This window comes from Macrotis lagotis, chromosome 3 (genome assembly GCF_037893015.1).
Source record: "Macrotis lagotis isolate mMagLag1 chromosome 3, bilby.v1.9.chrom.fasta, whole genome shotgun sequence".
Classification (NCBI taxonomy): Eukaryota; Metazoa; Chordata; class Mammalia; order Peramelemorphia; family Peramelidae; genus Macrotis; species Macrotis lagotis.
In genome coordinates, this window is record NC_133660.1 from 222,391,103 (window position 1) to 222,415,699 (window position 24,597).

General features: G+C 35.6%; 1 protein-coding gene across 6 annotated transcripts in view; it reads left to right on the plus strand.

Annotated features, from left to right (window-relative positions):
• POLN (DNA polymerase nu) overlaps positions 1-24,597 on the plus strand; it is a 349,980-nt gene that overhangs the window by 23,849 nt on the left and 301,534 nt on the right. For all 6 annotated transcript variants that reach the window (XM_074229925.1, XM_074229926.1, XM_074229927.1 and 3 more), the window contains 5 exons: positions 2,320-2,811; positions 3,971-4,167; positions 9,804-9,916; positions 12,956-13,113; positions 23,881-23,943. In XM_074229925.1, coding sequence (XP_074086026.1) covers positions 2,320-2,811; positions 3,971-4,167; positions 9,804-9,916; positions 12,956-13,113; positions 23,881-23,943 — 1,023 coding nt within the window. The remainder of the gene's footprint in view (positions 1-2,319; positions 2,812-3,970; positions 4,168-9,803; positions 9,917-12,955; positions 13,114-23,880; positions 23,944-24,597) is intronic.

Here is a 24,597-nt window from a genome sequence, read left to right on the forward strand (position 1 = left end):
GAAAAAAGAAAAAAAAGCCTTAAATCAAATATGCATATTCAAACAAAATAGATTTCCACATTGTCCAGTTCTAAAATTGGAGACCCCTCTTTTTTTTTTTTTTGCAAGGTTTTATGCAAGGTTTTTAACATAGCTAGGTAAGAATTATGTGTCTGAGGTTAGATTTGAATTCAGGTCCTGTGCCACCTGGCTGCCCCAGGGGGATCTCATTCTGTATTCTGCATCTCTATAAGGAAGGAGACATCAGAGATTATCATCAGTCCTCTGGAATCATGACTGGTTACCAGAGTTCTTAATTTGGTCCATCAAAGTTGCTTTGTCTTTATAGACAAAATTATAAATTGTTGACTTATTCTCTTCACTTTATTCTTTATCAGTTTGCATCAAATGTTTTTCCAGTTATCTCTGAACTCATCCCCTTTATAATTTTTTTTATGATTCAGTAGTATCCATTCTATTCATATATCATGATTTGTTTAGCTATTCCTCAATTAATGGATACTTCCTGAGTTTCCAGTTCCTTACCACTCCAAAAAAATTGGTTCTAAAAGATTTTTGTAAAATGATCCCTTTATTCTCTTTCTCAGTTCCTTTGGAATTTAGGCTTAGTAGAGGCATTGCTGGGCCAGGGGATATGATACAATTTAGATATGGTTCCAAATTGCTTTCTAGAATGACTGTACATTTCATACATAACTTCATCTGCAAGGTATTATTGTGCCTTCTTTTCTGTAGATCCCTCCAATAGTTGTCATTTTAATTTGTTTTGTAGTCTTTACCAAGCTGATAGGTATAAAGTAGAAATTTAGAGCTGCTTTCATTTGCATTTCTCTAATTATTAGTGATTAGGATAATTTTTGTCATATGACTTGATAACTTGCATCTCTTCCTTTTTAATTACATGCAAAGGTAGTTTTTTCAAGATTTATCTTTTTGTAAGCTTTTGAGTTCCACATTTTTCTGTTCCTCCCTTACCACTTCCTCCCCATGTCAGTGAGCAATCTGATCTAGATACAATCATGTTAAACATATCTCCATATTAGTCAGAACTAAAGGAGGAAAAAACCAAAGGAAAAACATAAAGCAAATTAAAAAAATTGAAAACATGCTTGGTTTGCATTCAGACTCCATAGTTTTTTCTCTGGATGTAGATGGTATTTTCTATCACAAGCCTTAGAATTGTCTGTGACCACTAAACTCCTGAGAGGAGCTAAGTCCATCGTAGTTGATAATCTCACAGTATTGCTGTTAAGAGTATAAAATAGTCTCTTGGTTCTGCTCACTTCACTTGGCATCAGCTCATGCAAGCTTTTCTGAAATCTGCTCACTTAAGATTTCTTACAGAACAGTAGTACGCCATCATATTCATATACCATAATTTGTCCAGGCATTTTCCAATTGATGGTTATCCCCTCAATTTCCAATTCTTTGTCTCCTCAAAAAATAACTGCTATAAATATTTTTGTATTTTCCTTTTCCCCTTTATATGTTCTCTTTGGGATACAAACCTAATAGTTGTACTGCTGGTTCAAAGGACGCACACAGTTTTATTATCCTCTGCATAGTTCCAGATTGCTTTCCAAAATAGTTGCATCAGTTCATAACCCTACCAACAGTGCATTAGTGTCCCAGTTTTCCTATATTCCCTTCAGTATCTCTTCCTTTCAAAATTGACTGTTCATATCCTTTGACCATTTAGGAAATAACTCTTAAAAGATGTGTATCAGTTCTCTATATATCTTGGAAATGAGACCTTTTTCAGAGAAACTTGCTACAGAGGTTAAAAAATTTTTTTTTCCTTTTTAAAGAGATCCTGTTGTACAAGATTATCCTATATTTGGGCAATATAATCATAAAAGCCAGTGAATTAAAATAAAATTTTATTTAATATAAATGGTGAAAAAGTAGTACTGGAGTATTACTACTACATCAGCATTTTAAAAGATTTATTATTACCATATTGTGAGTAGTTTTTTAATTTGGAGGAAGCTTCCAGAGCTTTTGCTCTATTTGCATAAACTTTGAAAGCCCAAAGTGATAATGAAGTATCAAAGGAACATTTTAGTTAAGGAGTATAAACATTTAATTGTAATGTCATGTGTTTCTTTGAAAATAGAGTGTTGTGTGGCATAAAAGATACCATGATAGCAACTTATATTTTTATATTCTTTAAGGTTTACAAAGATTTACTTACCATAACCCTGTGAAATATTATTATATCCATATCACAGTTAGACTATAAGAAATACATTTGGTTTACACTGATGACTTATATGTGGATCATTTCCTAATGAAGCACTTAATATTTTTTTTCAATAGAGTCCTCATTATGTAACTGTAAAAGACCAGTCACCAAAAATCCCCAACATCATTTCTCTTCAGTCAACTAGTGTTAGGCATTCTAACCAAATGTCTAATATCAAGGACCACAATTCATCAGAGTCAATACCCTTTACGGGTGGTGTAATTCCTTCACATTTACAGAAAAAAGAAATTAATAAAGAATTTTTCTTTAATGAAAACAACAATATTGAAAAGAAAGATGCTAAGAACCTTAAAAGAAAGCATACTACAGGCAGTCATTTGTCAAAGCAAACTAAGACTTGTTTCACAATGGAAGAGTTTGGAAATGGAATTGAAACCACATATCAAAATTCAGGAGAGACAAAAGCTCTTGAAAATCCAGTCTGTGATGTTGGAACCTTGGGAGCTGTAGAAAAAAGCCAACTGATGGAAATACTAAGTCAAGCAGCTGTTCTAGTAGTCACAATGATCTATCAGGATGGGTCATCCCAGCTAAAAAATGACAAGGTTAGTAAAAAGTGATAGTTTTGCCAACTGAAAGGTAAGACACCCTTTTAAAATTGGAAAATATATTAATATTTTTAAGCTTAAAAATTTTTATTGTAGCATATGATCCACAATATGATTAATAGTTCTTGATTCACTTAATTCTAAATACAATTAGAAATCTTTGAATGAAAAAGGAGGAAAGTTGTTGATTTCTGAATATGTGATTTCTAAAATTTCATTGTTTAAATATTTTATGTAGTTCACATATTGAACTTTAAATTTCAGAAGATTTTGTTTTATTGTCAAACTTTTATAAAGTAACACTATTTAAATTTATTGAAAGATATTTACAAGAACATGTCACGTGAATTTTGATTTTTTGCCTTTAAAAATACCTTCCCTTTCCAAAGTAATTTTATAACATTTGACTATGCTTTAAAATCTGTTCCTTATAATATATCTCATAGTACCTTATTTTGAGAAAATGTTATGAACTTAGGAAGTTTTGACCAAGACCATTTCTATAGACAGTTCTTGATTTTTTACTGTATATCTATACTTTGGATTAGGACTTAGGACCTCTTGGATGGAGGAATTTGACATTCTGCACATTGCACATCCTTCAAGGAATTGAGGAATAATAATTATAAAATGATGATAAGTCACATTTCAGAGTATTGGTCATAAGCTTTATAAAATACTTTCTTCAGTCATGTATCTGGAATTAGAGGATCTGAGTTGGATCCACATTACCTGTATGGCTATTTCCCTCTCTCTGACCTTTTTTTTCTTTATCTGTGATGATTCAAATGTGCATGTGGAGCATTTAGTCTAAACTTCTCTAAAATGTCCTAATGTAAATATTTTGATTTATGTATATATAGTTAGATGTATAAATATAGTATATATAGAGTTATATGTATATACATATATATATTTATGTAGCCATATAAGAAATTTTAAATTAAGAAACTGAAGTGCAAAGAGGTTTGGTGATTTACTAGTCACCCAGGAACAAGTGTTGGAAAAAGCGTTAACTTAAATCTTTAACCCATTCACCCAAGTGACTTTAAGGCCAGAGTGATTTCCATTAATGACAGAAACAAAAGAAAACTTTCTTCTTTGAAATCAACTGTTGTTGAGTTATTAAGTTGTTGATTTGATTGCATTTACACAGGATCTAAATTCATTGGTAAAAGGAATCATTATTTTAATAAAGAGCTCACCAGACAATAGCAGCCATCCCTGTAGTGCAGCAAACACAGACTCACCTATAATAGATGGATTTTCCAAAGATGATAGATATATTTACATAAGAATAGAACATGATACTCTTTGGAGAAAAGAACAAGAGATAAATAATCAATTTGCCAGGTAAGAAAATAGAGAATAATCAAATCCTTAACAGTCTCTATAACACACTATCTGTGTTCCAGTTATGGTATTATTTAAACTGTCAACTAATAATAACTTTGTGTGATTTATAATCTAAGTGGGAAATATTTAGCAAAATAAAAACATAATAAATATCAAAACATTTAAAAATTATGTGGCCTTTAGATTTAGTGTCTTGTTTTCTTAGTTTGACACCACTGATCTAAACTGAGCACTGATTCACATTGGGTAGGATGGTTTTCTGTAATTTTTCTAACTGATCTGTAATGGAACATCAGGTGATTAGGTTTTTAGTGCAACTGAAAGTTATTGATGAGTTCTGCACAAAATAACTAGAGGTAGTCAGTTCATGGAAACAGTATCGTTAATGGGCATTTGACTTAATGATTTTTTAATAGTTTGGTCATGAATTATTAATTATGGAAGAATGTTGACTGAAGAAATAGTTTACAGGATATGTCTAGATATGCATGATTTGTGTGTATATATATGCGTATTCATTTATAAAACTGTTTCATGGAGGTTAAATGTGCTATCACTTCATAGTACACAACTGGAAATTATAAACACTATTTCCTAGTATATCTTTTGAGTTTTAAATTGAATCTCAATTTGAATTACAGATATATGTGTATGTATTTTTATGCAAATATATATTTAATAAAAATCCAATTTATATTAGTCTTGACTTTAAAACATTGATTTTGATCCAACTTTTATTTAAGTGATCTCACTGCAATTTAAACTTTTATACCTTTCCATTAATCAAAATGAAAAGCATGTGTAGGTCCTCCTAATTTGAATGTTTATATACTAACTTTTTTTGTGACTTTATTGTGACTTTGCAGATATTTAATTTTTTGCAAATTTGAAGGTTTTTGGCAATATTGTATCCATGTACTTACATTATGTCTCCGGGTCACATTTTGATAATTCTAACAGTATTTAAAACTTATTCATTATTATATTATCTGCTATGATGATCTGGGATCAGTGATCTTTGATGTTACTTTTGTAAGTGTATCAAACTGTATCCATGTGAGATGACAAACTGTTCTGAGTATTCCTCCGATTATCTCATTCCTTCATCTTGCTCCCTCTCCTCAGACCTCCCTGTTTCATGTGACACAGCAATATTGAAATTGGGTCAAATAATGGTCTTTAAAGGTTCAAATGAAAGGAAAAGTTAATTAATGTGGACAACTTCATTGTCTTATTTTAATAAACTTTCACAACCATCCCAGCATTTAGCAACTATCACTCTTAAGCCATCCACCCTGGGGTAAGACACCGCCACTAACAAAAAGATTATGGCTCACTGAAGACTCAGATGATGGTTAGCAGTTTTTTTAATTAAGATATTTAATTTTTTTAGACATAATACTATTGCACACTTGATAAACTTCAACATATTCTTTGTAAATATAACTTTCATATGCACTAAGAAATCAAAAAATTCATGACTCATTTTATTGCAATATTTGCTTTATTGCAGTGGTCTGGAACCAAGCCTGCAATATGAGTTGTATTAGAAAATATTATAGATATTAAGTAACCTCTTAATCTTTTTTTTTATTGGAATAAATCATAGAATCTCAGAGCTAGAAGGAACTTTGGGGTGATTTAGTTCAACTTATACTGGAACCTTCCTGTAGTATTTCAAATGGTTATCTAATCTGTCCTTAAAAATTGATTGAGAAATCCCATTCTACTTTTGGACAATCCTGTTAAGAAGTTTTTCTGTAATTTGAAATTAAATCTATCTTTTTGTTTCTCTTTTCCTTAAGTTTTTTTATTTTACAATTCTCTTTAAAATTTTTAAGTTTTTTTATATATCATCTTAATTCCCCCCCTTTCTTCTTCCTTAGAGCCCATTACATATAATAAATAGTATGTTTTAAAGACAAAAAAAAAAAAGAAAATGAAGAGAAAACAATTAGCACAGCTGATTAAAGAATTGAAAAAGTCCAAAAGACATGTGTCATGTGCAACACTGTGGACCTCTTACCTCTATAATAGTATAGGTTAGGTGTTCTCATGTTTTTCCTTTTGAGTCATGCTTGATCTTTGTAATTTTGCTACACTGAATTTCGATTGTATGTGTGAGATTCTTTCCATTTTCATTGTTGTTGTTTCTATATATAAGGTGACTGGATGGATAAAACACTGAAATTCATCTTCCTGAATTAAAATCTAGCCTCAGATACTTATAAACTGCCTGACTGGTCAAGTGACTAACTTTGATAGCTTCAGTTTCCTCATCTGTAAAATGAGCTGGTGAAGGAAATGGCAAAGTACTGCAGTATCTTTTCTAAGAAAACTCCAAATGGGATCTCAAAGAGTCAGACACTACTGAAAACAGCTCAGCAGCAAAAACAACAACAAAAGTTACTGTGTATATTATTTTTTTAGCTCTTGTTTACTTCACCCTTCATGGGCATTTGGAAAGATTCATCCAATAATTGTGTCACTTGGACTTGGTGGAACCATTGATATGTAGAAACTGAATTAAGCAACTCCCCTAGATTCTTTTTTTTTAATTTAAGGCAATGGGATTAAGAGTGACTTGCCCAAGGTCACACAGCCAGGTAATTATTAAGTGTCTGAGATCGGATTTTGAACTCAGGTGCTCCTGACTCCAGGGCCAGTGCTCTATCCACTCACTGTACCATCCAGCTGCGCCTCCCTTATATTCTTGAGAAGAGAATATATCCCAGAGTTTTGGAGAAATGTTTGTATGTATATTTTTACAGCATCATATGGTAAATATGCCAGTTGTAAAAACTACATGATGTTCAATTGAACTGAAGGTGCCAATCACATTGACCTCTAAACACAAGAGAAATACAGGAAGTGAGGGCTTGTACCAATGACAGAGAAGCAAAATATCTCAACCTCTTTGGGTACCTAAGGGCCCTGAGGGGTAAGAGATATAGTGGTACTGACTTAGAGTGTGGCTCCAGAGTCAACCATGATGCATCTTTTTGTTAATTAAAAATGTGGCTCTGGGGACAAATATTCCAAAACAGCTCCTAGTAATGACTTATTTAGAGAGTCATTGATAAACAGAATTGACTTTTGTTTTTTAAAAAAAATGGTCCTTATATAACACCATATGTCCTATAAGAATATGAAAGAGGGACAGTTAGGTGGTGCAGTGGATAGAGCACTGGCCCTGGAGTCAGGTGGACCTGAGTTCCAATCCAGCCTCAGACACGTGATAATAGCCTAATTGTGTGACCTTGGTTAAGTCATTTAATCCCATTGCCTTCAATAAATAAAAATTAAGAATGTGAAAGAAATGCTAATTAAATTTTGTTTTTAATAATTAAAGAAGGTCAGGGGCCATAAGTTTTAGGCCTGAAGCTACCGCAACTAGGTCACATTTCAGTAAATTTCAGCTGTTTTCTATTGCCTCTTAAGATAAAATGTAAACTCTTCTAATTGGTTTCAGTTCTTTTACCATTTAAGGTAAAAGGTTTTGCCCTACTGATCTTGTCTCTGCTACAAACATGGCAGTTGTCTTCTGTCTTGGTAACTTTGTGCTCTCTGTTCCCCATGTCTGGAATGTACACAATCAAGTCAATGAACATTCAGTTTTCTGCTATGACTAAGCCCTTGAGATAGAGAAAGAAGCAAGACAGTCTCTGCCTTTAAGGAACTTATACTCTTAACTGGGAGACAAAAATACATGAAAACAAATGTATATGAGGGGAGTGAGCTACAAAATCAGTAGGGATAGTTAAGGGAGGAAGACACCTAGGCCAAGAGGAAATGCAGAAGTCTTCCTGTAGAAAATGTTAGAACTTAAAGGAAGCTAGAATGGTCAGGAGTCAAAGAAAGGAGAGAGAGAGTCCCAGGTATGGGGGACAGTCAGAGAAAGTACCTGTGAGTGGAATATTCCCAGTAAAAGCCTCATGGATTAATATTCTTAGTGAAGTCCTCTCAGGGTTAAGAAAAATTAAGAGAAAAAAAACTATTATTATTGGGCTATTCCTAAGAAAACCTTGCATTCCAAAAGACAAGCTTATGAGCCACCTGCTTTATGATAAGATTATTTTTGCAAACTGGGAGGACAGTCTAACCATGGATATTACTTCATTAAGATAGGATGAAGGTCTCAAGTTACCTCACCATCTGGTGGGAAAAATATTATTAAGACATTTTATTCTTTGCTCTGTTCTTGCTTGTGGGGTAGATTTTCCTCAAATAAGATTGTACCTCCAGAGACCCAGCCCGTGGGTTGAAGAAGGTGGTTAAGGAATGGGGACCTGCTTTATGTAATTTTGCTTGACTGTCCTTTAGGTGTAGCTCTTTGATCATGAATCTGCCCTTTTCTTGAGAAAGCAAATAAAAACTTTCTTTTGCTCAGACTAGTCTCTGAAAATTTTCTTTAGTTTATTTTTATCTCTCACACACACCTGGAACATCCAGGAGGAGCCCCATGGTCCTCATTGACAGAGTAGAATAAAGATTTAAAAAGATAGGGAAGGGAGGTGGGGGTTAGGTTAGTGAGGACTTCAAATGCCAAACAACATTTTGAATTTGTTTGGTGTGTGTGTATTATTTGTGTTGAGTGTGTATGGTGACTTGTATGTGTATGTGTTTGCCTTCATTTTAAAAACTCAGCTGCTTCCAAAGACAAGCCATTCCTGATCTTTGAAACTGCTAGTTCTTTCCCTCCCTACTATTTTGTGTTTGGCTTCTTTGTAGTTATTTTGTATTTATTCTGAAACTATTTAATAAGTATTTGTTATCTCCCTGGATAAAACAAAGATTATATAATTTCTTGTCTTTCTATTTCCCCACATAGTAAAAGTTCTTAATAAATGCTTATTGCTTAATGACCCGGCCTTAGTTTCTTCATTGTTTTTTTGTTTGGTTTGGTTATTGCAAGGCAATGAGCTTTTAAGTGACTTGGCCAAGGACACACAATTAGGTAATTATTAAGGGTCTTATGCTGGATTTGAACTCAGGTCCTCCTGACTCCAGGGTTGACACTCTATCCATTGCACCACCTAGCTGCCCTCTTCTTTGCTAAAAGATAAGATTAAGACTAGATAATCTTCAAGTTCTCTTCCCAATTTTAAATAATAGTAAGAATAATAATGGACATAAAGTCAGACACTGTGCTAATAATAAACACTTTACAATTAGGTCATTTGATCTTCATCACAATGTTGGGAGATTGTTATCTCCATTTTACAAATGAGAAAAACTAGGTAGAGGCTAAGTAAAATTACAATTCTAATTAAGCTAGAACAAATAGCTTCTGAATTCCCCCCCCCCCCAAGGGCAGCTAAGTGACTCAGTGGATAGAACAAGGTCTAGAGTTAGGAAGACCTGAGTTCAAATCTAGTCTCAGAAATTTACAAGGTGTATGACCCTGGGAAAGTCACTTAAACTTGTTTGCCTCAGTTTTCTCATCTATAAAATGAACTGGAGAATGAAATGGTAAGCCCTTCAGTAGCTTTGCCAAGAAAACCTAAAATGAGATCATGAAGAGTTGAACAGAACTGAACAATAGCAAACAAAAAGTTTTGTGATACAATTTCAATATTTTTTTCAAATGAGTAGGTAAAGACTAAATTATTGACATCATTTTTGTCTTACAGAACAGTGCTGTTTCAAATACTAAAATGTAAATATACTGTTGTTTGCTTTAATGCTAAAGAGTTTATGAAAACAGTGCTCCAAATTTCTGGCAGTTATGGTCATTGGAAACATCGTAAGTATAGCTTTATACTTTTATTAATTCTCATCAGGATAGTCAGGGAGTAGAATGTTCTGGTAAATGAAAAAGTCCAGTTAGCGAGGAATTGCTACATATATTTGTTTTGAAAGACCCTAGATGAGGTTGTATTGTGGACTTGGAGTCATAAAATCTGGGTTCAAATTCTGTCTCAGATACTTCATAGCTAGGAAATTCTGGAGAGCTCACTTTAATTTATCAAAACCTCAGTTTCTTCATCTATAAAATTAAGAGACTGGACTCAATAAGGTCTTCAGTCCCTTCCAGCCCTAAAGCCATGATTCGATGATTTTTACGTATATAAAGAACTCTCTGCTTTGGGATGTAAGCTGATAACTCACTTCCAAGTTCCTCAGAAATCATCTAGTCTCAGGTACACAAAGCAGCTTGCCTGTGATAATGCAGTTAGGAAGTGGCAGTCTGTTTAGCTGGATCATTATCATTGTCTTGTCACTAAAATATTATTGTTCTCATTTGTCTTGTCACTAAAATATTATTGTTCTCTGGAATTCTGCCCTTTGTCCTGTGATCCTCTTTGTCTACTCTTTACTGATATTGGTATTAAAATGGATTTGGTTGTCTTTATGGAAGTAACTCCCCAAATGGCAAAAGCAGCCTTCATCTCTCCTGAGCTCCAGATACTTTCTCTGACTGCTTGTTGGTCACTTTTTCTTGGATGCCCCATAGACAACTTACATTGGACATGTCCAAAGTAAAACTCATTAACTTATCTCTTAAACTGTCTTCCTAGTTTCCCTATTTTTGTGAATGACTCAACTATCTAATCATCCAGATTCACATCTTTGAATCTTCTTTTTCCTTCACAGCATTTGTATTTACTTTCCTCTATAATTGTAAGCTTCTTTCCTAGTAAGAGGTTAGCTCCTTGAAGACAGGGCTTGTTTAATTAGTTTGTCTTTATTCCCCTTGTGTAGCATAGAGCCTGGTATATAGCTGACAGTTAAAAAAAACTTAGCAAATTGAATTGCAGTGCTGTGCCCAAGGTCAGGCAGGTAAGAAGTGGCAAACCCAAAGTCACTTAATGACTTAAGGCTCAGTGCTCTCTGTATTAAAGTTGACTGCCATCTGCCATACTCTTCTGGTTTTCCTTGGAAGGCTACTCAGTGAAATAGCTCTTTTGTTTACTAATCTCTATCTCATAAGATCATTAATAATCATATCTTTGGACAACCTTTGCACCTTCTGCAGCTCTTCCCTATTTTTTTTTTTTTTAGGATTTTGCAAGGCAGATGGGGTTAAGTAGCTTGCCCAAGGCCACACAGCTAGGTAATTATTAAGTGTCTGAGGTTGGATTTGAACTCAGGTCCTCCTGTCTCCAGGACTGGTGTTCTATCTACTGCACCACCTAGCTACCTCTTGCCTTTTTATTCCTGAAGCACACACCAGCTGCCTTAAATCTTTTTGATCATGTTGGACCAAACTTCTGACACATTATGATACCTCCTGAGTTTTCTCTGAGCCCCAAACTTAGAAGACACAATTGTAAACTTTCTTAGTAAAAATTTTATTGATGGATAAAGTTATCCAGAGATTCTAAAAAGGGAATATTTAAGTAAAGCTATTCATAAAACTAGGGGAAAGCCAGAGGGCTGTGTTCTGGATCCATCTTGAAGGTACAATATGAATTTCTACAACACACTAGTAAACTTTTAGAGTGATATGATTTAGATGTTGGAAATAAATAATACTGATGTGATCTAAAGCTTACTGTAAGGTAATCCAGAAGCTAAATTTGTTCCCTGGTGTATGTCAGCTTTTTATTTTCTAGTGTGTATCTGTTTACATTGTATAACAACAGTTATTTAACATGGAAAGTGTCCTTCTGAGGAAGCAGGTGACTGCTCAAGCAATTTGCCTTTTTTAGGGGCTTAGGGAAGGCACTCATCTAAAAAAGTCTTTTGCAGCTTGCTGTCTGAACCATGCTGCTGCTTCTGCTATAATACACTTCCCTCTTCAGTAAGCACTTAATAAATACCTTCTGTGTGCAATGCAACTGGAACTACATCACTTTATCTTTCTTTTCTCTATGGGACAGGTTGTACAACTAATATTGTCCACATTTTGCAAATGAGGGAGCTCAGATTTAGGGAGATCAAGTCACTCTCCCAAATATTCATTCAGAGTAAATGTGAAAGCCATGACTTGAATCCAGATTTTATAACTTTGTCATTCTCTCTTTCCACTGCAACCTAGTGCTTCAGCAAAAAAAAAAAAAAAAGTCTCACTTGATCTTCATGTAATATCTCCTTGAAGATAGGTAGTTCAAGTATTATTATTAATTTTATTTTACAGACTAGGATACTGAATCTTGGAGAAGTGAAGTGATTTACTCAAGGATAGGTAGCTATCAAATGACAGAGCTAGACTTTAGTCCTAGTTTTCTGACTTCAAGTCCAATGTTCCTTCCAAACCTCCACTAATCTGATTTTAACTTGACTTTTTTCTTCTTTAACATGAAAACACTGCTCTAACATGGGAAGCTATTATCTTTTCCTTTATAACTTATGAATTGCTTCAAATTGTTCATCAAAAAAGGATTTGGTAAAGAAAAGAGATGATTCTTGGTAATTGATAAAGGAGATCTCTCAAAAAAGGAAAGAGTTACAGTGCAGAATTAGTTTATATTTATAAAATTAGATTAATAAAGTCAATCAATCACTTTCATGGTATATATATATATATATATTATGTAAATACATTCATGTATGCATAGGCCTCTACATTTCTGTACATACAGGTGAATTAGTGCCTAAAAATGTATGTATACATGCATGTGTATATGTATGCCTAACTATACATGTACACACAAATCCACAAAATGATGTTTCTCACAAGAGACTAGCAGTTTAGCAATGTGACATTTCTCCTTTGTTGTTAACAAAATTTAATACCCTTTTAGAAACTTGAAAGATAGAACAATCACTTCCTTTTTCTTTTTGCTTCTCTATTTTTTTTTTCTCTCTGGATAACTTTTTTCCTCTTCTTTTCTTTCAGTTGCTGATTTTGTGGTGTTAGATCCTAGCATTGCAGCATGGCTTCTTGATCCTAGTGACACTATTTCCTCCTTTGAAGATTTAGTCAGGAAATATTTTGAAGAATCATTCACAATGAAAATGAATAATACAGGTGGAAGTTCGTCACACAATATGGTGGTGAGTCATTTTAGAGGTTAAAAAACATTGCATATAAATAGATGATTATAAAAGAGGGATAAATTGCTTTTTAGACTTTTGCTTAGCCCCAAAAGAAGGCTTAAGAAACTACTTCATATAATCATAGAATCTTAAGTAGAAGAGATGTCAGAGGTCTAATTTCATGTCTTTCTCAAGATTTTTCCTCCTCTCATGGATACGCTTGTATTAAAAACTGAATATCTAATAAAAATTAAGATAAATCATCATTGAATATTCTTCTATTATTTGACAGGGGTTATTAGCATACCCTTCTGTAAATATATCATTAAAAAATTCTGTGTCCTCAAATTCAGAGTAGAAACCAAGCACATTATATAAGGGAATGCCAGTAGTCAGGCAACTTGTGTTTGATTTTAATTTCAGGTGACTGGAATACTTGCAATGACTCCACATCACATGGCCCCATCTGGTTGTTTCAGAGCCAAATAAACTTTATCAAAAGATTATAATTTAGATAAAACAAGTACTGTCTCATACTGAATGAAAGGTTATATATGGATTGATGCTTTAAGTGTAGATCAGTAGTTACTACCCCAATAGTTCTTACAAAGGGGCTACTTCTCCCTTCAGAGTCTTAGTTCAGGGAATGGGCATAAGAAAGGAAGAAGGAAGAATGTAGATTTGGGAAGAGCAGAAAATGGAGAGGAAAGAGATGAAGGAATCTTTATTTTTCTCTCACAGTTTGTAGGGGGTTTTTTAAGGGTTTTTTTTTTTTTTTGTGATGCAGATAGGGTTAAGTGGCTTGCCCAAGGCCACACAACTAGGTAATTATTAAGTGTCTGAGGTCAGATTTGAACTCAGGTCCTCCTGAGTCCATGGACAGTGCTCTATCCACTGCGCCACCTAGCTGCCCCCAGTTTGTAGATTTTAAAAGGTGGGACCAACCATAGTACTAAAAATTTCATAGACTGGTAAGAAAAAGAAAACAGTGCCATAGACGAGTGCAATCCTGTGAACAGTAGCTGGGTGACATTGGTCTAGATGCCTTCTACTACATTTTTTTCTTTTTGTTAGGATTAGGGGTGGGTGTTTTGACATATGATCAGTTTTTTTAAAATATATTGTCACTTCAGTTTCTCCTCCAGCTAAATAGAAGCACCTAGTTTCTCCCCACATTATAACAATGCAGTACAATTAAACAAAACAATTGCACATTGACTGTGTTTGAAAAATTGTGCTCTGAAGTTTAGCTCAAGATGACCAAATGAGTAGAAGCAGAAAAATCCAGTTCTTTCACAGCTATTCCAAAAAAGGATAAAAATGAGCATAGAACTAAGAATGAAAAAAAATGAAGAGAAATTACAAGTAAGTACATTGTACCAATTCACACAAAGTAAAAAAAGCAGAAATTTGTTGGTGATAGAGAAGGGGTCTAACCAAGAAAGTCTGCTCCTGAAGCTTTGTATCAGGTACAGAAAAAATAGGAATTCAGACCAGGTGTAACCAAGGAATCCAGAAACAGGCAGCTGTGTCCTCTGACTAGATCCAGAGGGAACGGATCAAACTGCAACATATAGATTGCCCCAGTTTAGACTTCCTGCCTAGACTGCCCAGGTATACACCCCTGGGACATTGACTAGTTCATGTAGACTGAACACCAAGTGACATAAATCAGTACAAAAAAGGTCTTTCCAAAATTTCAATCTGACTTTGACTCAAATTCCTAATTTAAAAAAATGAATAGATATCTAGAGCAATGAATAAATAGAAGAAAATATTGATAATCAGACAAGAAAGGATCCAGTCTTAGGTACTGTCTGATAAAACTCCTAAGCTAAGGACTCTAACTAAACTTTTGAGAGACAGAACCCACAGAGGGACCCAGTGAGGCAGTTCTCCTTCTCAAGGTAACCTGGAAAAGAGCAGAAAGGCTCTGCTTCCTGGGGTCGGAGGGGCGGCCCACCAGAGGGGTGGCCCACCAGAGCAGAAGAACTTCAGCCTCCTGGAGGCAGCCCCAGGGCGTTGGGAGCCATGGCTAACAGCAGCGGGGGGGGGGGGGGGGGGGGCACAAAGTGGGGGAACAGCGGGGGACCTCTGCCAGAGTGAGCATGTGGAGCCCAACCCTCAGGGCTCACAGCAAGCAGCATGGTCTTTCTGCAGCCCAAATCCAGGAAACAGAAGCAAGCAGAGCCCGGTAAGCAGGAGCCCCCAGGGCATGAGCCCATTGAACCTAGGGCTCTGACCACATTCATATCCTTATCACAGTCTAGCCCCCCCCCCCCCCCAAGAGCAGCAGGGCCTCCCCCCACCTCAGCCCTGTGGCAGAGGGGGATGCATATGGTCATTCACAGACCAGGAGGGAGGACAGAGCCTCACACACTGAGACCCTTGTAGGAGTGTCCCAAAAGAGCAGGAAGCACCCCAAAACAGGCGCAGGCTGGGAAAAATGAGCAAGCAGAGAAAAAAGAGGAATACAATTGAGAAATATTTTGCAAATGAGCCCAAGAAGGATCAAAATACTCAGTCTGAAGATGAGGAAGCACAAACTCCTACATCTAAAGATTCCAAGAAAAACAGAAATTGGGCTCAGGCTATGACAGAGATTAAAAAAGACTTTGAAAATCAAAGGAGGGAGTTAGAAGAAAAACTGGGAAAAGAAATGAGAGAGATGCAGGAAAAACATGAAAATGAAGTCAGCAGCTTAGTCAAGGAAATCCAAAAAAATGCTGAAGAAAATAGCATGCTTAAAAACCAGCTTAGGTCAAATGGATAAAACAGTATGGAGGAGAATAATGCTTTAAAAATCAGAATGGGCCAGATGGAAAAAGAGATAAGAAAACTCTCTGAGGAGAACAAATCCTTCAGATAAAGAATAGAATTCAGGGAGATTGATGAATTTACTAGAAATCAGGAATCAATACTTCAAAAAAAATGAAAAATTAGAAGAAAATGTGAAATATCTCATTGAAAAAACAACTGATAGGGAAAACAGACTTAGGAAAGGTAATTTAAAAATTATTGGAATACCTGAAAATCATGATCAGGAAAAGAGCCTTGATATCATTTTCAAAGAATTTCAAAGAATTACTACAGGATATGCCCTTATATCCTAGAAGCAGAGGGAAAAATAGAAATGGAGAGAATCCACTGATCCCCCCAGAAAGAGATCCCAAAAAACCAACCCCTAGGAATATCATAGCCAAGTTCCAGAACTCCCAAGTCAAAGAGAAAATATTACAAGCAGCCAGAAGGACACAGTTCAAATACCGTGGAGCTGCAGTCAGGATCACACAGGACTTAGCAGCAACTACATTGGAAGCTCGTAGGGCTTTTAATATAATATACCAGAAGGTGAAAGAGCTTGGAATGCAACCGAGAATCAACTACCCAGCAAGGCTGAATGTCCTCTTCCAGGGAAAAAGATGGACTTTCAATGAACCAGGGGAATTTCAAATGTTCCTGTTGGAATGGCCAGAGCTGAACAGAAGGTTTGATCTTCATATACAGGACTCGGGTGAAGCATAGAGATTGGAGGAGAAGGGGAAAATATGAGGGACTTAATGATGAGGAACTGCAGGTATTCCTGTATAGAAAAATGACACTGATAATACTAATATGAACCTTCTCAGTTAATAGAGCAGGTAGAGGGAGCTTTTATAGTTGAAGAACAGGAGAAAGCTGAATTCGAAGATAAAATATGATGTAAAAATAGAGTTAATAGGAAAAAAGGGAAATGTAATGGGAGAAAGAAAAAGGAGAGGGGGAATAGGCCAGGATATTTCATATAATAAGACTTTCCTTTATTATAATGAGCTGTTGCAATGATGTGGAAGGGGGAAAGGCAGGGGGGAATGAGGGAGACTTCGCTCTCATCGGAGGTGGCTAGGAGAGGAAACAGCATGTATACTCAATGGTGTATAGGCATTTGGAGTAAGAACGAGAGGGGGTGACAGGGGGAAGGGGGGGATGTGAGTGATGGAGGAGAGGATGGACCATGGAGAGTGGTCAGATATAACACATTTTCTTTTTTACTTATTGCAAGGGGCTGGGATTGGATGGCCTGTCTGGGACCACAGGGCCAGGTGGATTCTGGGCCTAAGGGGTGGTATGGGGACTCAGGGCCTCTTGGCCCCAGGGCCAGGGATCTGTCTGCTGCGCCACTCAGCGACCCTACAGCAGAGTCAGAGTGAAAGGAGAGAGAAAATATAGTACATGGTAGTGGAGAAATACCAAAGGAGGGAGTTGCGATCAGCAATGGCAATGTTGGAAAAATATGTAAGTAACTTTTGTGAAGGACTTATCATAAAGAAAGTGATCCACCCATGACAGAGTTGTTGGTGTTGGAACAAAGACTGAAGCACATTTATTATTATTATTATTATTATTTTTAGGGGGGGGTGCAGGGCAAATGGGGCTGGGTGGCCTGCCTGGGGCCATATAGCAGGGTGATCCTTGGGTGTCTGAGGCCGGATTGGGACCTGGATGCTCCTGTCCACCACCCAGCCACCCTGACTATTATTACTATTTTATTTTATTTTGGGTCTTTTTTTTGTTTTTTTGTTTTTGGTTTCTGCAGGGCAGTGGAGTTCAGGTGGCTTGCGTATCACATGGCTGGGTGATTGTTGGGTTTACGGGGCCAGATGTGGGCTCGGGTGCTTGTGGCTCCAGGGCTGGTGCTCCATCCATTGCACCACCTGGCCATACCTACAATTATTACTATTATTTTTTTTTAATTTTAATTTTTTTTCTCTCCCCTTTACTTTATCACTGAAGCAAGTCTATATTTATGGGGGGAGGGGGTATCTCGTTTACTCTTAAACAAGAATATTTTACTAATGTAAAAATAAAATTAATTGTACAAAATGAGAATATTAAATAAAATGTTTCTAAAAATATTGATAATCAAAAAATATTATGAAGCTGAAGATACTCAAGAGAAAAGACTCAAAGGAGAATAACTTTCTTTTTTAGTTTTTTGTAAGGCAAATGGGGTTAAGTGGCTTGCCCAAGGCCACACAGCTAGGTAATTCTTAAGTGTCTGAGACTGGATTTGAACCCAGGTACTCCTGACTCCAGGGCCGGTGCTTTATCCACTACGCCACCTAGCTGCTCCTGAGAATAACTTAATAACATCTACAAGCTAAGTTCTTCAAAGAAATTTTCAGAAGTGCCATAAGATATAATAAAATTTCTGGATGAAGTGAAACAAGAATTGAAAAATGATCTTAAAAATGAATTAGAGTTCTGGAGGAAAGAATTGGAAAAGAAGCAAAAGTTTTAGAGGAAAGACTTGAAAGGAGAGAAATAGCTTTGTACAGCAAGTAAAAATTATTACTCATTTCATTTCCTTGGATTTTAGGCCTAGCATTGGGATACCTGAGTGTCTCAATCCATAGATATTTTAATCCTCTTCCAGCATTACCTGATGCTACCCTTTTCTGTGAACTGTGAAGATGTGGTGAGAAAGGAAGTTATATTGAACACAAGCAACATCAGCTGAAGTTTGATTTAGACCTCTTGCTGTACTATTTTTTTGTCTAAGTTCTTCATAAGTTCTTCTATTTTACTGGATGGCTTCCATTCCATGTTACATTTATCTACAGCCCAATCTGTAGCCTCCTTTGGCTAGAGATACAGGGCTATACATTTAATGATGAACATTTTCATATATAGTCATACCCTACACATTCCAGGGATTATAAATCTCTATAGATGATTATTCAAACTTCATTTCCCCACCTTCCACCACTCAGTTCCTTATTCCCATCCCCTTTGACTCTCCCACTCTAAATTTCCAAATAAACATCATTCCAGTATACCCTCTGAAATGTGTTTGATAGGCAACATACTTCCCTTCATTCTTTATCTTTTCCTCATCCATTCTTTCCATCTTATAGCTATTATTGAAACTTGACCCCTCTTTAATGACATAACCTTCTTGGCCACCCTTTCTAGTAAAGACTGCACCTTTACTTATTCTTCCTAGTTCACTGGTCAAAGTGGAGGAGTTGGAATACTCCTTGTTCCCATTGCCACTTTCAATTATCCCCCTTCTTCCATCACTCAGTAACCTTCTGTCCTTGGAGATTAATGCTATTTATATTTGCCATCCAATCAGAATCTTGATAGCTGTTGTCTACAATTCTTCAGTCACTCCCTTTCCTTCCTCAGATTTTAGTAAACTAGGATATAATTTTTCTCTCCTAGTTATTTCTTTTATATTAGGGATATTCATATTGACTCTCCTTCAGATACTGTAAACACTCATTTCTTCAACCCACTCACCTCCATCCCATCTCAACCCAATATACAGATGGTTAATATCCTTGATCCTGTCATCATTTACAAATGTACCACCTTTATAGTCAAGAATTCTCAAATCTCCTTATCTGATCATAATCTATTGGCTTTTGGTCTTCTACCTTTCCCTCTGTCTTCCCTTTGTACTTCATGCCATTCTTTGGACTCACAGCCTTTTACTCCTCAATTCTTTCCCAGGCTATCTCCCCTATACAAGCTACTCTCTTTTCCCCATCTTGATCTCTTGGTGAACCAGTTCAACTCTATACTATTTTCCTCTCTTAAGTCCCTGGTTACCTTATAATTTCTCTGATTATATCAGAGGCTTGATGACTTCACTCCTAAAAATATGCTGATGAATGAAAATGAAGCCATTCTGACTGGTTTTACTACAAATTTATGTCACACAATCTCAACTGAATCCTCATTAATATTAGTCAATGCTACTATATCTCTATATGAATATCCTATTCTGTAGTGTTTATCTCCCTTAGATAAGAAACTGCCTCATATTTACAGAAAAACTGAAGCCATTCTTTGTGAACCCCATCTTCTCTCTTTTATCTCTTTTCTTGACATTTGCCACTATATCCTCCCACATCCCAGTTTCAAATGATAAAGTGACCTTATTCCTTTCCTTTCTTCAATCAATTCTGTTTCATACCATCTCCAATATTACCTACTCTGTCAACCCCACTTTTTCACTTAATTTCTAATTTTTCCCTGTCTCCTGGTTCTTTCCCTCCTCCCTAGAAAAATGTCCATATCTCCCCATCCTCAAAAAAACCCCAACCCTCATTTGATCCCCCTCTAGCAATTATATCTCCTCTGCCTTTTTTGGCTATACTCCTTGAAAAGACCATCAATACAGTATAAAATACTTGGGAGTCTGCCTGCCAAGATCAACCCAGGAACTATATGAGTACAATTACAAAACACTTTTCACATTAAGTCATATCTAAACTATTGGAAAAATAATCATTGCTTATGAGTAGGCCAAGCTAATATGATAAAATGACACTAATACATAATATACTTTTAGTGCCATACCAGTCAAACTGCTAAAATTATTTTATATAGCTAGAAAAGATAATAAATTCATATGAAAGTACAAAAGTTTGAGAATATTAAGGGAATTAATAAAAAATGTGAGAGGTGGCCTAGTACTATGTCTCAAAATATATTACAGCATGGTAATTATCAAAACAGTTGTACTAGCTTAGAAATAGAATGATGGATCACACACTAGAAAATGACTATAGTAATCATTTATTTGCTTAGTACAAAGATCCAAACTTTTGGGATAAGAACTCACTATTTGAGTTGCTGAGAAAACCAGCAATTTGGCAGAAACTAGATTAGACCAATATCTCACACTGTCTATCAAGTAAAGTCAAAATTGGTGCATTGATTTAAAGGATGCTGTAAACAAATTAAGGAAGTGAGGAATAGTTTACCTGTCACATGTTTGGATAAAAAAAGAATTTTTTCCAAATGAGATAGAAGTATCATGGTGTGTTAAAATGGATAACTTTGATTATATTAAATTAAAAAGGTTTTACATAAACAAAAGAAATGTAATCAAGATGAGAAGGAAAGCAGAAAACTGGAAAAAATTATATACAGCAAGTTTTTCTGATAAAGACCTCATTTCTCAAATATATATAGGAAACTCACATTTATAAGAATATGAGACATTCCCCAATTCATGAATAGTCAAAGGTCCAAATGGTCAAATGGTTCAAAATGAACAGGAAGTCTTCAGAAGAAAAAAAAATCAAAACTATGGATAGAAATATGAAGAAATGGGGCGGCTAGGTGGTGCAGTGGATAGAGCACCGGCCCTGGAGTCAGGAGTACCTGAGTTCAAATCTGGCCTCAGACACTTAATAATTACCTAGCTATGTGGCCTTGGACAAGCCATTTAATCCCACTGCCTTGCAAAAAAAAAAAACCCTTAAAAAAAAGAAATATGAAGAAATGCTCTAAACTATTGTTTAGAACAATGCAAATTAAAACAACTCTTCAAATTAAAACTACCTGATACCTATCAGATTGACTAATAAAACAAAAGGAAATTAACGAGTGTTGGAAGAAAATCAGGTCACTAACTGTTGGTGGAGTTGTAAACTGACCCAACCATTCTGGAGAGTAGTTTGTTTAAAGGGCTAAAAGACTGTACATACCTTTTGATCTGACAATTCTTCTACTAGGTCTGTATCCCAGAGAGAGAAGAGAGAGACAGAGAGACAGAGAGAGAGAGAGAGAGAGAGAGAGAGAGCTTAACTATTCTCAGCAATACAAATATATTAGACAATTCTGAAGGATTTAATGTTCACCTCTAAAGAAAGAACTAATAGATTCTGAATGCAGATTGAAGCGTACTTTTTTTCCAACTTTTTTCTGTTTCTTTTTTTTTCCTGTTCTGTATTACAACCTGACAACTATGGAAACATGTTTTACACTACTACAATCTTTATCAAATTGCTTTCTTTTTTTCAATGAGGGAGGAAGGGAGGATGCAAGATCACCTGGAACTTAAAACTGTACAAAATAAAGGTTAAAATTGTTTTTATATATAATTAGAAAAAAAAAGAAAAAAAAAAGGCCATCTATTTTATGAACCTTCACTTTCACTCCTCTCTCTTCTTGGCCCATTACAATTCAACTTCCAGTCACATTCCATCAAAACTTGCATTCTCCAAAGTTAGTAATGATTTCTTGTTTGCCAAAATCAGTGATCTTTTTCAACCCTCATTTTCCTTGACCTCTCTGCAGTCTTTAACACTGTTGATTACCTCCTTGATAGTCTCTTTTCTCTAAGATTTTGGAACACCAGTCTCTCCCAATTCTCTTCTTACCTGTCTTCTACTGCTCATTCTCCTTTGCTAAATCCTCATTGAGATGAGATCAATATATTGGGCCCATGTTTTCCTACTTCTATTCTACTTTTCTTGATGATCTTATCTACCTCCATGGATTTAATTATCAATTCTATGCTTCTGATTCTCAAATCTACTTATCCTGACCTAATCTCTCTGTATGACTTCCAGTCTTGTAACACTAACAATCTTTCAATTATCTTGGAATAATATTCATTAGACATCTTAGTCATTATACCTAAAAGAGAACTCATTGTTTTCCCCCCTAAACCCCACCCTATTGTAGAAGGCCACAGTATCCTCTCAGTCCCAAGGGCTCACAATGTAGGAGCATTCTGGACTCCTTATCTCTCACCCTGTCCCCACCCCACAAGATCCAATCTGTTGCTAAGACTGAGATCTCTCTTCTTCTCTGAGATTTCTCTGCCTTCTTCTCTGATCCTGCCACAGGGCAGGTTCTCATCAGCTCCTGCTTAGACTATTACAAAGCAGATTCCCAGTAAACTACAGTGGCTTTCTATCACCTACAACATCCATTCTAAAATTCTCTTACTAAAATTCTCTTAATTTTTGATAGAATGTGACTGGAAGTTGAATTGTAATGGGCCAAGAAGAGAGAGGAGTGAAAGTGAAGGTATATAAAATAGATGGCCTTTTCTTTTTTCTCTTTAATTTTTTTTCTAATTATATATATATATAAAAACAATTTTAACCTTTATTTTGTACAGTTTTAAGTTCCAGGTTATCTTGCATCCAACTTACTCCCCATCATGAACTTTTTTTTTTTAGTTTTTTTGCAAGGCAAATGGAGTTAAGTGGCTTGCCCAAGGCCACACAGCTAGGTAATTATGAAGTGTCTGAGACCAGATTTGAACCCAGGTACTCCTGACTCCAGGGCAGGTGCTTTATCCACTGCGCACCTAGCCACCTCATGAACTTTTTGATCCAACAACATTGGCCTCCTTGACTGTTGAATGAACTGGGCATTTTATCTGACTATTCTCTGTGCATGTTATGTTTTCCCCTCTTATCTACTGACTTCTCTGTTTTCCTTAAAATCCCAGTTTAAATATCCTGGAAACCTTTTCCAACCCTTCTTAATCTTACTACCTCACTTATCTTAATTTTTCTCCTATATATAGTTTATTTGTATAATTTACTTGTTATTTACCCCATTAGATTGTGAGCTTCTTGAGGGCAGGGACTTTTTTTCTTTTCACCCTTTTGTGTTCTCAGCAATGCCCAGCATATGTAAGTGTTATTTGTTGACTGAACTGACTATTGGAAAATTTTGACTGTCTCCTATTCCCTCTCCCCTCCCCCAATCACTTTATGACTGCAGCAGGTGCTCTTTGGTAGACTATGCACTCTGGGGCAATGACTGGCAAGAATCTTGCCTCTCCATTTTTTTGTTACTGGACTTTCATCAACAGCTGCTTCAGTATAGATGTGCTAGAGAAAATTCCTAGGCTAGAGCCATTTTCTGAGGGGTAGAGGCAAATGTTTTCCTTAATAAGTCTTTTAGGTTTGTATAGTCTTTTAGATTGGAATAAATATTGCCATCAAGTAAACTTATTTATTTTATATTATTTTTTTTTTATAGAACCTATGTTCAAATTTGAGAATCCTTTACAGACTTACAATGGATCTTTGTTCTAAATTAAAGGCAAGCATTTGATTATTTTTATTTTTAATTAATTTAGTTGAAAGTGAGGAAGATACTTGTTTTTTCAACTACCCTTTTAACACAAGAAGCAGCCATATTATGTGCAAAATCTTGACTATAAGATAGTAAGATATAAGATATAGTAACTTTCCTGTCCTTTTGCAAACAACCTGGGGTCAGGTATGCTAAGATACTAAAATACAAATGAGTTAGGTTGTTTCTATGGGAAGTAAAGAATCCCAATAATGCTTAGTATTCTAAAATCTATTAGAACCTATTTTACCATGTGCTTAAATGTAAGGAAAAGTTTTACTATGTTGTTTCATCTCGGATACTGAAGTTGTCACAAAATAAGAATTAACATTTTCTAATTTTGTCTTTTGAAAATGTAGCTAAAACCTTGGACTTGGTTGTTCACTTGATCCCATTTGGGGTTTTCTTGGCAAAGATACTGAAGTGGTTTGCCATTTCCATCTCTGAGGCAAACATGGTTAAATGACTTGCTCAGAGTCACACAACTATTAATGCCTGACACCAGATTTGAACTCAGGGTTACCTAATTTTAGGCCTGGATTCTATCCATTATGCCACCTTGCTAACCCCCCAAAATCTTTTGGCTATAATGATATAATTTTAAATCCTGAAACCTCCAAG